We start from the raw sequence: 13,020 nt of genomic DNA, 5'->3' as shown, positions 1-13,020 counted from the left end.
GTCATTCTCTCTGACAGACAGACACGCAGAAGGACATCAAGCCCAGCCTGAAACAGTACCGCCTGCCCACGATAGAGCGCAGAGGTGGGGGCTACTGAGTGCCGCGGCCCCCTGCTCGGCTGGCTCCCCGCCGCCGCGCCAGCGAGCGGGCCGGGGGCTCCCCAGGGCCGGGCGTCCTGTCCCGGGAGAGCTGCCCCCAGACCCGCGCCACTGTCTCGGCCTGGGGCCGCTGGCCAAGACAGCCGTGTCCAGAGGGCGGCTTTACTATGTGTTCAAGTCTAATACATCTGTAAAACCACCTCCTAGGGTTTTATTTCATTTCATAATGTAAGGGTTGGGGCAGGGATATTTTGTAATTTTTATATGAATCAGAAGAGAGATTATACTGTTACTATGTGTTAGGCTGGTTCACCACGGGCTCCGCACGCCTGTAGTCCGTCAGCGCTAGTGTTTAGCACGTTTCAGCTTCCAGATTGTACCTCCGGAGACCCCTGATTTTATTAAAGAGTAAGCTGTCCTCATGGTGTCGGATCCTCCTGTTTGCCGAGTTGAATGCGTGTCCCGACCGTCCTTTATCCTGACTTCTGTGGGCGCATCAGGGGCACTGGCTCTGCTGGGGAGACTTGGGCGCAGCCTCCTGAGGAGGGCGCCCGGCACGGCAGCGGGCGAGGGGCGGGCCGCGGGCAGGTCGCCTCCATGGGTAGAGGGCACGGCTCTGATGGCCCGGGGGGCAGACAGTAAATGGGCACAGAAGCCCCGTTTCCCCTGGTGGTGGGGGGGCGGGGCAGAGCAGCGGTGGCCGCAGAAAGGCGGAGGGACGGGAGGGACAGACGGGGGGCCTAGGGTAGGGGGCTGGCGTTTCCCGGGCGGGGGCGGGGCGCCCAGGAACAGGGGGAGGCCTGAGGGCCTTCTGGGCCGGGCGCATGGGGAGGGGCTGGCTTCAGGGTCCTCCCATGTGGGGGTGGCGTCAGGCCGAGAAGGGTGGAGGGCCTGGGGTCCACGTCCAGGGTTGGGGGGCGGGAGCCGGGGGCGCTGAGGGCTCAGATGAGGGAGCGGCCGGGGATGGGGCCCGCTCAGAGCCAGCTCCAAGCGAGGGCAGCTCTAAGTGCAGTTCAGGGACGTCGTAACCCACTTTAAATACAGAAACGTGAAGGACTCTGCAGTGACTGCGCCCGTCCCCCCAGCGTGGTGCTGGGCTGGGCTCCCGGGCGGACCGTGAGGTCCTGGGGCCCCCGGGGGGCTCCGCTCTCCCGGGTTTGAGCAGCACAGTCCTGCTGCCCCAGGGGCCCCGCCCTCCCCAGGGCTCTGCGCCCCGTGGGCCTGCACTGGCCGGGCCTCCGGGCACAGGCGGCCACCTGGCCCTGCTGCCCGGGCGCCGGGGGTCTCTGTACACCCAAACCCGACCGGCTGTGAGGCGAGGCGGCCGCTGGAGAGCTGGCTCCCCGACCTTCCTCGCCTCTCGGGAAGGAAGCCAAGACCTGCGCTGATGGGAGTGTTTCTGCAACAGCAGCATGATCCTGTGGGTACGTTCACATAGATGATGGCAGGGGAGTGAGTGCAGTGTGTTCGCATCTTTTCTAGCCTAACGTCACTGGGACGTGCCCCTGGTTTACTGGGATCCCTGAGAAATGTGTTTTAGGCACCATGGTTTAGAGCCTGACCGAATAAAGGCCTTCAGAGGGCTCGGCTGTGTGTGATTGTAACAGCAGTGTGTCCGCTCGGCAGCTGCACGCCGTAGTGGTCGCCTGCAGGGTCGCACACGGGTGTGGGCCCGACCTGTGCTCAGAGCTGCCGGCCAGCTGGTTCCAGCCAAATCAAAGTCCCACGTCATCTCATTAGCCTTTTCGCCACATGGGTAACAAAGCATTTTCACACACAACCAGAGAGTCGCGGGTGAGAGCGCTCAACGACAGAAGGTGGGCTCGTGGGCTTTAAGCTGTAAGGAGAAAACGGTTCGCTGAAACCAGAGTCATGCCGCGGCCCGCCAAGGCTGAAGATGGGGACATGGCAGGAAGCGGCCAGAGAAGCAGAGATCTCCCCAGATGAGCCGGTTTAATGGAAGACAGACGAGTGGTATATTCAAGATAGCTTTAATATTAACTTTGTGTGAATTAGAAATATCACTCTTAGATGATGAAAATTACTTACTGAAGTGACCCTTTCCCCAACTGCCGACTTACATTATTTATACATATAATACAGAGCTGACTGCATTGGAGCGAGAGTATTAAAATAAATGCTAACAGATTAAAAAAGGGCATGTTTGTGCCACACCTTGGCAGTCCACTACACCCATATTCAAAATAACTTTTTAACAGCATTAATCTATTTTAAGTGCAAACAACTTTTAAAAATCTATGATTGCAGCATTTGTCTTCCTGAATTACAAGAAACAACTTGTAACAACTTTATGAGTGCATTCCAGGTTGTCTCCTGATCACCTAAAGTATTAAAAATACTCAGTGCAGAAACAGTGAAGTACTATTTATAAACAGTTGGATTTAAGGGGATTTCTTGTCCAAGAAACATTTTTACTTTACACTATGTATATATGTATAATTATATATATATATAACATTTTAATTACATTGAATTTTAGAGTAAAAAGCAAGAAAACCTCATTTCTCATTTTTTTACTGCAGCCCCAAAAGAATAGTTTAAAAATGGAAACAACTTGTTGGGGCGCGCAGCGCCGCGCCCACCAAGCTCCTCCTCGCGGCCTGCCCTCCACGCGGCGCTGCTTAAGGTCCGACGCGGCCGGTGCTGCGCTGCGGCTGCTCCCTTGAGACGCGGGCCGGGGCGAGGACGTCCGAGCAGGTGTGGGGTCGCTACACTACAGTCCCACCTGGAGAAGTGGCCTGGTTTGGGGCTGACAGTAAACCCTGCAAACAAAGCAGTTTCCATTAATCCAGCAAAACACGGGGCAGCAGAGACAGTCACAGTCACTCAGCCCTTCCAGCAGCGCCCCGGGGTCACGCCGGGTCTGGTGTGGGTTTGGGAGCCAGGGTTTCTCACAGACCCTCTGTGTCCGTGTATTTAGTCCCTAACTCGGGGGAGGCCGCTGAGCTGCTTGACTGGCACGCTTTGGGCAGGGCTGGCCTGGGCAAGAGTGGTCTCTCAGGGCCTGGGTGCTTTGAAGCATCACTGCCCAAAGGCGAGGGGCACCTCCCGGGGTTGGGCGGGGGTGCTGTTCACTGTCCTCCCCAGGGGCTGCAGCTCGGGCCGCCGAGGGGTTCCCCGGCTCCCAGGCCAGCTCGCCCAGTGCAGCCCAGAGCCTGCGCCCCGTCCCCCAGAGCCGGTGTTGTCCAGGAACAGAGCCTAGAGGCATTTCTTACAAGGTCTGCTCTGCTGAGGGTGGTGATGGCGGCGCCCCTCCAGCCTCCGCACCAGCGCACAGGGCCCAGCGGGTAGGGAAAGGAGGGCCGGGCCGTGGGGGTGGACACGGGACAGGGCCCTGCAGGCACTCGGCTGCGGTGGGTGCGGGGACCGCACCGGTGGGGGCGGGGGGCCCCCCGAGCTCAAGACGCACCCGAGAGAGCTGAGCCTCATGCAACCACCAGCACTCATATTTCTTCACACTCACTGGGATGCACGTCACGGTCTGGCATCCATTTATTAATAATCTTAAGGTTACATGTATTGCAACACGGAAGCTACAAATTTCCAGGTCTGTGAACACTATCCCAAACAAGATGTGAAAAGTCACCTGATTTCTTTAAGCCTTTGCTTCCGTCTAGAAGCTAGTTACCGGGCGACAGTGAGAAAAAGGGGAATCACACTGGCGGGCCTCCGTCAGAGACTGCAGACCACTCCCGAGGGGAGGCCGGCTGCACGTGTGAACCGGGAGCACGGTTCAGACGGCCGCTCCTGAGGGTGGTCTGTCTTCTGCCTGCCTCCTCCCTGAGGGTTTTCTCAGGAGAACCGAGCATCTGGCCTCAGAGACCCTGCTGGTGTCCAGCTGTCCAGACAGCTGGGAAGCTGCTGGTCTCTCCCCCGGACACTGAACAGCTGGCAAGAAAGGGCTTTACAAACACCCCTGAAGCACCAGCTCTCTCCAGCCCGGAATCCACGAGCCATCCTACCAGCCCCCAGCAAGGAAGCCCACTTCAGGAGCAGCGGCAACTCCTGAGTCTAACATTCAGGAGGCCGATCTGTTCTCACCAAAGTTGCCGCTTTATTCCTGCTAGCGGTTTCATATGAAAATTGATCAGAACACCCCAGTTCTTAGTTTGGGTTTGATTATAATACTAAGCTGATAGAATTAAACCTTGTTTCATAAGAATGTTTAGAAAAAGTAACATTTCAGCTAAAAAACGATTTACAACCATGGAACACATCTTTCTTTGTGGCGCTGCTGAGGCCCCGAGAGCAAGAAGAGGGAGAGTGAGGGTCTCGGAGGCCAGAGACAGGCCTCGTCCCGAAGCCTCCCAGGGTCCCAGCACGGCTTCCCTCCACCCCCGGCTACCTTGGACTCACCCCTCAGGCCCTCGAGGGGTGGCCGGCAGACGGGCCGGTGGCACTGGTCCAGGCCTGGTCAATCAACTCTCTGAGTCGCCCGCCCCGGCCCCAGGACGGGTCCTGCTGCAGACGGACCAGCAGCCTCCTGAGCCCCGAAGGAAAGGGCCGCGGGCGGAGGTCCGGTGCCGGGTCAGCCTCACCTGTGGGTGGGCCTGCACCCGCCCCTGGGGCTCTGGTCTGAGGCAGCCTGCCGGAAGCTCCCCTGAACTGCCCCACTGCCCCTGGAGACTAAGGGCTGAGTCTCCGTAAAGTGAGGCCCTTTCAGAGATGGTACAAAAGCGATGAGAGTTAGTACCCGGCTGCCTTCCCCCGGGGCCACTTCGAGCTATGGATACGTTTTCCCTGATTCAGCCACAAGAATCCCACCACTCCCGCTGCCCAGACGGTTGCATAAGAGAACCAAAGGAAAGGACAGAGTGGCTGCGTGTGAGGCTCGGGTCCTGGACTCGACGAGCCAGTTTTAGGACGTGGGTGCGGAGGGGGCGGCAAGGGGCTCACTCCGCCGGCGCCTCCTCTGGGCCATTCCCTGGCACCTGGGCCCCGCCCTGCCCCAGGCCCAGTGCCCACCACAGCCTGCCACCTTGGCTCCAGGGAGCAACTCCCCTTGGGCAGCCCTGACCTGCCCACTGACAGGTCACACGGATGGTGACACACTTCCTCCAAAGAGGCCACTCAACCCGGGAAAAGTCACCCAGAGAAAATGATGATGTTGTTTACAGACATCTGGGGAAAAGGGAACATTCTTAGGGAATATTCAGTTACGGGCTCCGGTGAGCACCGTGCTGGGGAAAGGAGGCTCTCCCGCGGCTTGCAGGCTCCCCGCCCGGTGACCTGCTGCGGATCTGAAACCCCCTCTGGTCTGCGGACCTCTGCGTCTTCCAGGAGCCTCCAACTGCGAGTGGGGTTACGCGGCTTCCACCTGAAAGCAGGTCAGAGGCTGCTGACACTAGATGGGGTGGGGCTGGGCGCCCCTAGGTTTTCTGTGCCTTTTCAGAAAGAGACCCGCTGGTCCAGAATTGCCTGTTTCAACAGCAGTCAAACAAGGGAGAAAAAAATGGGACTAATTTTCTTAAGGTAAGAACTACTGGTTTTTAAAAGATCAAAATGTTGCACCTGTGTCTTTTTAAAGTTCCGTGAATCTACTACAATTCAGGGCCTAAAAGCTACTCCAGGGCTGAGGAGACGGCGTCTGGCTTCTGCAGGAGCGGGTCACACTGAGGGCGGAGAACTGGACATCTCTCCCGGCCGGCAGCTCCGAGTCAAGGGCAGGCGAAGGCCCCACTCTCAGGAGGCCGCACCATCGGGCGGGTTCTGGAGTCCAGGGAGGCTGGTCGCCCACCCCGGGGAGAGGCGGCCAGGAGGGAGTGTTCAGAGGCTTCGCCCGCCCCGCGTTCCAGGCCCAGACGTCCCACGAGACGGCGGGGAGTGACAGCTGAGTGGGGAGCCCCCCACGAGCCCCGGGCGGGACGTGCAGGTCCAAGCCCGGAATTCTTGCCGAGAAGCTTCCAAAGACGGAGGTACCATTGCGCAGGGTGAGGGGCCGGCCCTTCCCTGCTGCCCGCTAACGGAGCTCCCTCTCCACCGGGGACCTCGGGGGCCCCAACAGCGCTGACAGAGCCCCCCCAAATCGTTCGAGACTTGGAGGAGGAAGCCTGCCCGCCGCCACCTGGGGCTCCGGCCGGCCGGGTGGCCTCCTGGCGTCCGCACAGACCGGCCACCAGCTCACGGCAGTCAGCCTGCGTCCTTCCCCACAGGGGACTCGGCTTAGAGGAAGGTCACAGAAAACAAGGAATACCTCCGATGGTGAGAACAAACACTTCGTTTAGTAAGCTTCGAATTAGGAAAAACTCAGAATCCAGTAATAAGAGGTAGCAATTCCTGGCGCTATTTGTTCTCTAAACATGAACAGAGCCCTTAATGTTACAGCATTTAAAAGCTTTTCATTTTTTGGTTCACTGAGATTTTTTTTTTAAAGCTTAGATGTGAAAACAACTATTGAAAAATTATCTACATTTACAATTCATTCACACATTTATTTAATGTCATTATACAGAGGACAACCCCGAAGTTCTTCAGAATATCAAGAATGGTGTAAGTCTAGTTGTGACAATGACAAGCGAACAGCTAAAAACCAGGGCAATGAAACAAAAGCATGATTTTCTTAAAGTTACAAAGTAACAATGCTGACATTAGAGCTTCATTAACTATTGCAACAGTTAATTTACCAACATTTCCTGTTAGGAAGGCTCTTTATGAAATTTATTGAAGTTTTCAAGAAACCAGATGAAAATGTAAAAAAAAAAGAAATACATAGGATTTTTTTTTGCTAAAGGTAAAATACAATTTTATACAGTGTCACCTAACAACAGTAACCTTTAATAAACTTAGGTATACAGAAACCAAAGATGCAGAAAAAGTTTCTTTTACATATTTAAACCAAGAGACAGCGACTTTAACTGTGACACAAAGTCCATGTAACAGATGCAGCAATGAATAAAACGTCAGGGCCAGCGGGACCGCTTCCCTCTCCGGAGGGAACCCATGAACTCGGCTCTGAGCCTCAGTGGGAACAGCTGGTACCAGTGCTTCTGGAGGTGAGACCCGGACCCCTGCCCCTCCTTCACCATCCTTCTCACCGGCCAGCACTGGGGGCGTGGGGCTGAGCCCCCCTGACGACCCGGACAGGGGACAGTCCCAAGCAGCCTAGTGTGACAGGTGCGTGAGCTGGGCGAGGAGAGGGCCTGGCCGACTGCCCTGCTGTGGGCCCTGAGGTAGACATCTCCGGTCACTAGTGAGCCCTACACACCAACGCGGTGGAAGGAAAGCCCCTGAGTGGAAACCCCGGCACAGCGGGACCTGCGCAGCGGGCCAACCGCCTCCCCTCCGGCCCCGTGCACAGGGGCCAGTGGCCGGCCCCCCCCCCCCCATGATCTATTCAGGGGCCAGCGGCCGGGCGCCCCCCCATGATCTATCCAGGGGCCAGCGGCCAGGCTACCCCCATGATCTATCCAGGGGCCAGTGGCCGGCGCCCCCCCCCATGATCTATCCAGGGGCCAGCAGCCAGGCTCCCCCCATAATCTATCCAGGGGCCAGCGGCCAGGCCCCCTGCCATGATCTATCCAGGGGCCAACGGCCAGGCCCCCCCACCCATGATCTATCCAGGGGCCAGCGGCCAGGCCCCCTCGGCCAGGCCCCCTGCACAGGATGGAACCCCACGTGCATCCTTCCTGGGAACTCCAGTCGACCTCTCCCGCCAGCTCCTCCTCAGACACTCGGATCCACCCACATGGCCTTTGGGTGTTCACAGGCCTCCTTCCCCGGAGCCCTCCACCGGCCCCTTGGCGTCCCCTTACACTTTGAGCTTCCGCACCAAGAACTCAAAGGCCTCCCTCTGACAGGAGGTGATGAGAACCTCGTCCACCGGTGCGGACATCAATAAAATAGCTTCCCCATCTCCAGCACGAATGCAATACTTGACGGTTTCTTTCCCACGGGAAGTGGAGGGGCCAGAACGCCGAGGATGCACGCACGCCCGAAGAACGGAGGCGGCTTCGCAGCACTCTGTTCCTCCTTGCTCCTGGGTGTCCAGGACAACGTCACGGTGGTGCCTTATTCCCGTGTTTCCACTCCTCAAGTGTTCTTCCGTTAAGGTTTTATCCTCAGTTCCAAGTCAAGGGCTCACAGGAGAACCCTTCCAAAGTGCCAGAAGGTCCGGCACAGAGATGAAGTTAAGATTCTTCACCACGATGCGAGTCAATTTAGAACCCAAAGCTCCTGATTATTTTTAAAGAGTCTGCCTACTCCCTCTTACACATTTGCTTTTAAAAGAAGGCAAGGTTTTCCCAAGGCTTTCTTCTCCTGGGGAGGAGAAACGCAGAGAAGGGCCAGGGCTGGGGAGGCCCGGGGGTTCAGAAGCCAGAATCACCCACGCCACAACGCGACCCTAGCTTCCGGGATTCCTACAAGACTGAAAAGAGGGAGTTCGAGCAGGGCCGGCAGAGAAGACCCCCCACTCGGGGGCCTTGGCTTATGGGCCGCCCTGAGCGCTTTATTTCTGTGCTTTTTCATCGACACGTCTCAGCGCGTGATGGAAAATCATGCCGACTGAGCCGTCACAGATTCTGTCTAAAGCTGTTTTATTCCAGAGGTGAGGTTAGAAAAGATATTTTTGCTCAGGATAATGTTTAAGCTGAAACATGGAAGAGTTTCAGTGAGGAAGCTCAAAGTTTGGGGAGAAAAATTGCAAAAGGCCACTCCCTAGAACCCCCTCAGCAGGCCACTGCTCCTTATACACCTGCAATTCGAACCCCTCAGAGTCGAAGCAACCCGTCCTGACCCCAGGCCACAGGAGCCAGGACCCTGAAAACAAACCCGGGGGCGGTGGAGAGGTGCTGCGTGCCCCCAGCCTCCCTGAAGTGCCAGCAACTTTCGTCCTGGTCTCGAAGAGCCCCCGGCACCGTCCTCCTGACAGCAGTAGGATTCTTCCGGACGTCCAGGCACAGGGCGGGCCTCGGAGGGACCCTGCCCCGTCCAGAGCTAGCCTGGGCCTTCCAGCCCCTCCCCAGCTCCCGAAACCCAGCCGGGGCCCCGGATGGAGTACAGACAGACATCAAGGGCACACTCACCCGCAGACACTGCAAGAGCGAATCTCTGACCAAGTCCCCAACCCCAACCAATGCGAGGACAACGCTTTTTAAATTTGGGGTGGAGGAGATGGACACAGGCTTCCGGCAGCACGTTTCACAGCTTGTTTTTTAAGCAACCGACAACACCCTTCTCTTGCCCCTGCTACCCTGCTCCCATCCACAGACCACCCCAGGTGAGCACCCAGCAGACAATGAAGGGCGGGAGGAGCCAGAAAGCGACGCAGCGCAAGAGCTTTGGCAACATGGGCCCGCCTGCAAAGCGCTCAGAACCGACAGTCATGTGAGATGCACTCTCTCCCCGCACCCCCAAAGGCCACTTACCTGCGTCAGCCACTCTTCACTTGGGCCCAGTATCAAGTCCTGAATTTTGAAACTGCATACTCAATGCCTCAGAAGCCTTTGACACTGAACTTCTGATACGATGCAGGTACACAAGCCTCTGGCACCGAACTTGGAATACTACCAGGCACGCAGAACTGCACATGGGGTGTTAGCTTCCCTCTCCATCTGACAGCCTCAAAGCTGAAATGCTCCGCAAGGAAGGCTGCCTTTGCTACCTGACTTCAGTTAACATTTAGGAACAAAGGACTATCTACAAAGGCAGGCAGGACATTAGCTTTCCCGTGGACCGCAATTCTCACGCAGAAGAACACCGCCTCCGCCGTCACGGGTCACAGACACCGCCGCGAACAGTGAGGGGCGCCAGCCCTGACCGCGTGCAGCAGGGACTGGTGGGGGCCCGGGGGTTCCAGAGCTGCTGCTGCGTCAACCAGGGTCTCGAGCCGCAGAGAAACCAAGCGTCCATTTTGCTGCATCGCATTCACTACTCAAACCAGCATAAATGACCAGGATCTCTGTATTTAATTACAAAGGTGTACACAACAGAAATACAAGCCCAAGTGACCAAAATAAGTTACTGAGAATCATCATCTCGACATGAAACACACAGCTCCAAGAGCCACGCGTCCACAGTGAGCCAAAACGCGACTGCGCCTACAGCTCACTCCCGTGCTGAGGAATCAGGTCAGACAGAGCGGCCTCCCCTGGAAGTGGGTGCAGCCAAGTCGGGGAGGGGGCCCCCTGGGGGAGCCGCTGACACAGACGTGGGGCGCCTTCCAAGAACGATCCGGAAGACGGACACGCTGCACCTGCCCTTTGCCTCTGGTGGGAACCTGAAACCCAAACGGGGGAGAGGCGGGAAGCTCTCTGAACCCTGGGGCCTGTACAGAACAGCTGAGGAGGCTCATGAGGGCCTGTGGTCACATGCCTCACTTAACAGAAAGCAAACAAAAACCCAACCAATGTCCCCACAAAAAAAAAGAAAGAAAATCTCCTTCCCCTGGCTGGAGAAAACATAAGCAAATCACATCCACCATGCGAGACCCTGGCTGTGTGGCGAGAGGCACTTCTGACGGCCCGGCCGGCGGCCTTGGGCTGCAGCCCACGGCGGCCATCCAGGCTCTGGGCAACGTGGGTGCTTCAGTCACTGCACAGAATCTCAATCAAAGTGCTACAAACTGCTTCTTTGAAAAAAGATGTTTATTAAACAATTTTAATTGTCATAAAATGACTAAAATGGGTTTTAAAAATTAAGGCTCTTCTCTTTCTGTGGATTGCCAGAACAATGTAAAAATAATATCAATCAACCCTGCTGAACACTTTGTTCCTAAAGTTAAATTTCATAGATTCCTAAACAGTTTATGATTAAGATAAAAAATTGGACTATAAATGACAATTAATGGCCGTCTGTATTGAACATACACGCTGATCAGGTGTACAATATTCTAATTGAGTAGTTAAGCAAAAATACCCCAGTTAAAGCAGGAATCTTAATTTCAGCATTTTAAGGTCATTGTTTCCCCACACTGGCATGATTTTCCTACAATCGAAACAGTCTAACACAGGGAGGCTCACCGCGGGGCTCTATACTCGCAGGAGGGCGACTGACTTGGCTGGCAATTAGTTTGATTATATTTTTTAAACGTTCTAAGGTGAATTATCAAATGATTCGGAATTATATGGCATGCAGTATCCAAAATTATGGCTCTGATGCATTTAGATTTACATTAAGAATAAGAAGTATCATTCACATTCATTGTACACCCCACCCCTCCCGCAAGAAAAAATCACTACCTATTCAAGTTCTAGATCTGGTGCAGCATTAAGGATTAAAACTTACCACTTTACCAGGCCTTCCCCATGTGCAAATAAACCCCTCCTGACAAGCAGTGACTATACAGTCTTCAAGAAAAATTAACACAGTCAGTCTCTCATGTGCTATCTTTTTACAGACGAGCGGCTCTAACAAGGGCACGTCTTCCATGCGGGGGCACAGGGGCGTCCCCAGAGTCTTGGCGGGGTCCGTCCTGCTCTTAGTGACGAGGTTCAGCTTGTCGCTGCTCTTGCTGGAGATGTGTCCCATGCTGTGGTTCCGCTTGTGGTCTTTCTCGTGGTGCCTGTCCTTCCGGTCGTGCAGCGAGAGCGTGGCGAACTTGCTGACCCCAGCGGCGATGGCGCCGTCCGCCACGCTGCCCTTGCTGCCGGCGCTGGAGACGGCGGCGTGCGGGAGGCTGTTGGACCGCGGCAGCGGGGGCGGCGCGGCGCTGCCCGGCGTGGGCACGCTGTTCCCGGCGCTGCCCGCCGGGGGGCTGGTGGCGTTCATGACGTTCGTGTGTGTCCGCGCGCGCGAGAGGGGCTGGTGGGGGAAGAGGATGTCTTCCGTGAGGTCCCACAGGCACAGCTGCGTGTCCTGGCCCACGGAGCCGAACCGATACGTGACGCTGACAGGCCGGCTCTCGGTCGAGTTCCGCTTGGACAGCCGGGACTGGGTGCTGTTCGCTCGGTCTCTCCCGAAGTGAAGAAGGTCCTGGAAGTCCTCGTCGCTGCCGCTGAACTCCATGGGGTCGCTCTCTTCCACGCTGGTGGTGTAGGGGTCAAAGGCCACCACGCTGACCCAGGACTTGTGCCCATGGCCCCGTGCAATCACGCGGCAGTCTCCAAAGGACCAGACGGTCACCAGGTCGTCCTCGCCGCCCGTCACGATGTACTTGCCGTCGGGGCTCCAGCACACACACAGCAAGCCTCCAAAGTAGCTTTTCATGGTGCCGTGCAGCTCCACCGAGTCAAAGTTGAACACCCGCAGGAAGCCGTCCTGGCTCACACACGCCAAGAACTTGCCATCTGGGGAGAAAGCAAACTCGTTGAGGGCCCCCTCGCCCACCGTCCATTTGAGGAGAGGGTTCCTCGTGGATTTGCTCTTGCAAGTGTGCACGGCAAAGCTCTCCCCCTGCTTCAGGAGCTGGTAGTGGGGGGCTGTGGTGCCACAAGTGTGCTCCACATTATACAAGTACATGTTCCCACTCGAGTGGGCTACTAGGAAAAGGCTTTCCGAACCAGGAACCCATTTGACACAGGTTACTCGTGACTTGTCTATTAGTCTCTGTGAAGACAAAGGAGAACACGTTATCACAATGGAGAAGTTTTCAAGGCCTACGTTTCCAGCAAGAAACCTTGTCTGCTTCTCGGTGAGAAGGGACACGTCCGTCCAGGCATTCCACGCCCCAGCCCGCGGGCAGGCCAGCGAAGGGCATTTGGCCCCTTGTGGAATCGCCTTCTAGGACTGCACGGAGGTGCCGGGACACTGGCTTGCGCTGAGGGTGTCAGTCGACACCTCCTGCTGGGAGCCTAGTCTGTGCCCGCGTGACACTGGGCCAGGCGCGGGAGGCGCCGGGGAGGACGGCCCTGGGCATGTCACACGTCTGACTCTGGGAGCCCGGGGTCTGGGACTCCAGCACCTGCAAGCGTCCCTGCTACGCGGCCCCCGGGCAAGCCTCGAGGGCCCCCCGGCTGAGTGCTG

The 13,020-nt window shown here is 56.7% G+C and overlaps 2 protein-coding genes across 22 annotated transcripts in view; one reads left to right on the top strand and one right to left on the bottom strand.

Annotated features, from left to right (window-relative positions):
• MOK (MOK protein kinase) overlaps positions 1–517 on the top strand; it is a 41,123-nt gene extending 40,606 nt beyond the window's left edge. For 8 of the 9 annotated variants that reach the window (XM_043490306.1, XM_043490308.1, XM_043490304.1 and 5 more), the window contains one exon: positions 18–517. In XM_043490306.1, coding sequence (XP_043346241.1) covers positions 18–51 — 34 coding nt within the window. In that variant the 3' untranslated portion in view covers positions 52–517. The remainder of the gene's footprint in view (positions 1–17) is intronic. The other variant, XM_043490305.1, reaches the window with a different exon arrangement.
• A 1,557-nt stretch (positions 518–2,074) lies between these two features.
• WDR20 (WD repeat domain 20) overlaps positions 2,075–13,020 on the bottom strand; it is a 64,236-nt gene continuing 53,290 nt past the window's right edge. For 4 of the 13 annotated variants that reach the window (XM_043489704.1, XM_043489701.1, XM_043489702.1 and 1 more), the window contains 2 exons: positions 11,344–12,603; positions 2,075–2,882 (listed from right to left, as the gene is read on the bottom strand). In XM_043489704.1, coding sequence (XP_043345639.1) covers positions 2,829–2,882; positions 11,344–12,603 — 1,314 coding nt within the window. In that variant the 3' untranslated portion in view covers positions 2,075–2,828. Of the gene's footprint in view, positions 2,883–10,685; positions 12,604–13,020 lie in introns of those variants that run through there. The other 9 variants (XM_043489707.1, XM_043489706.1, XM_043489708.1 and 6 more) reach the window with 5 other exon arrangements.

The sequence above is a fragment of the Cervus canadensis genome, chromosome 17, assembly GCF_019320065.1.
Source record: "Cervus canadensis isolate Bull #8, Minnesota chromosome 17, ASM1932006v1, whole genome shotgun sequence".
In the NCBI taxonomy this organism is placed as follows: Eukaryota; Metazoa; Chordata; class Mammalia; order Artiodactyla; family Cervidae; genus Cervus; species Cervus canadensis.
This window is presented reverse-complemented; position numbering and strand designations above follow the sequence as displayed.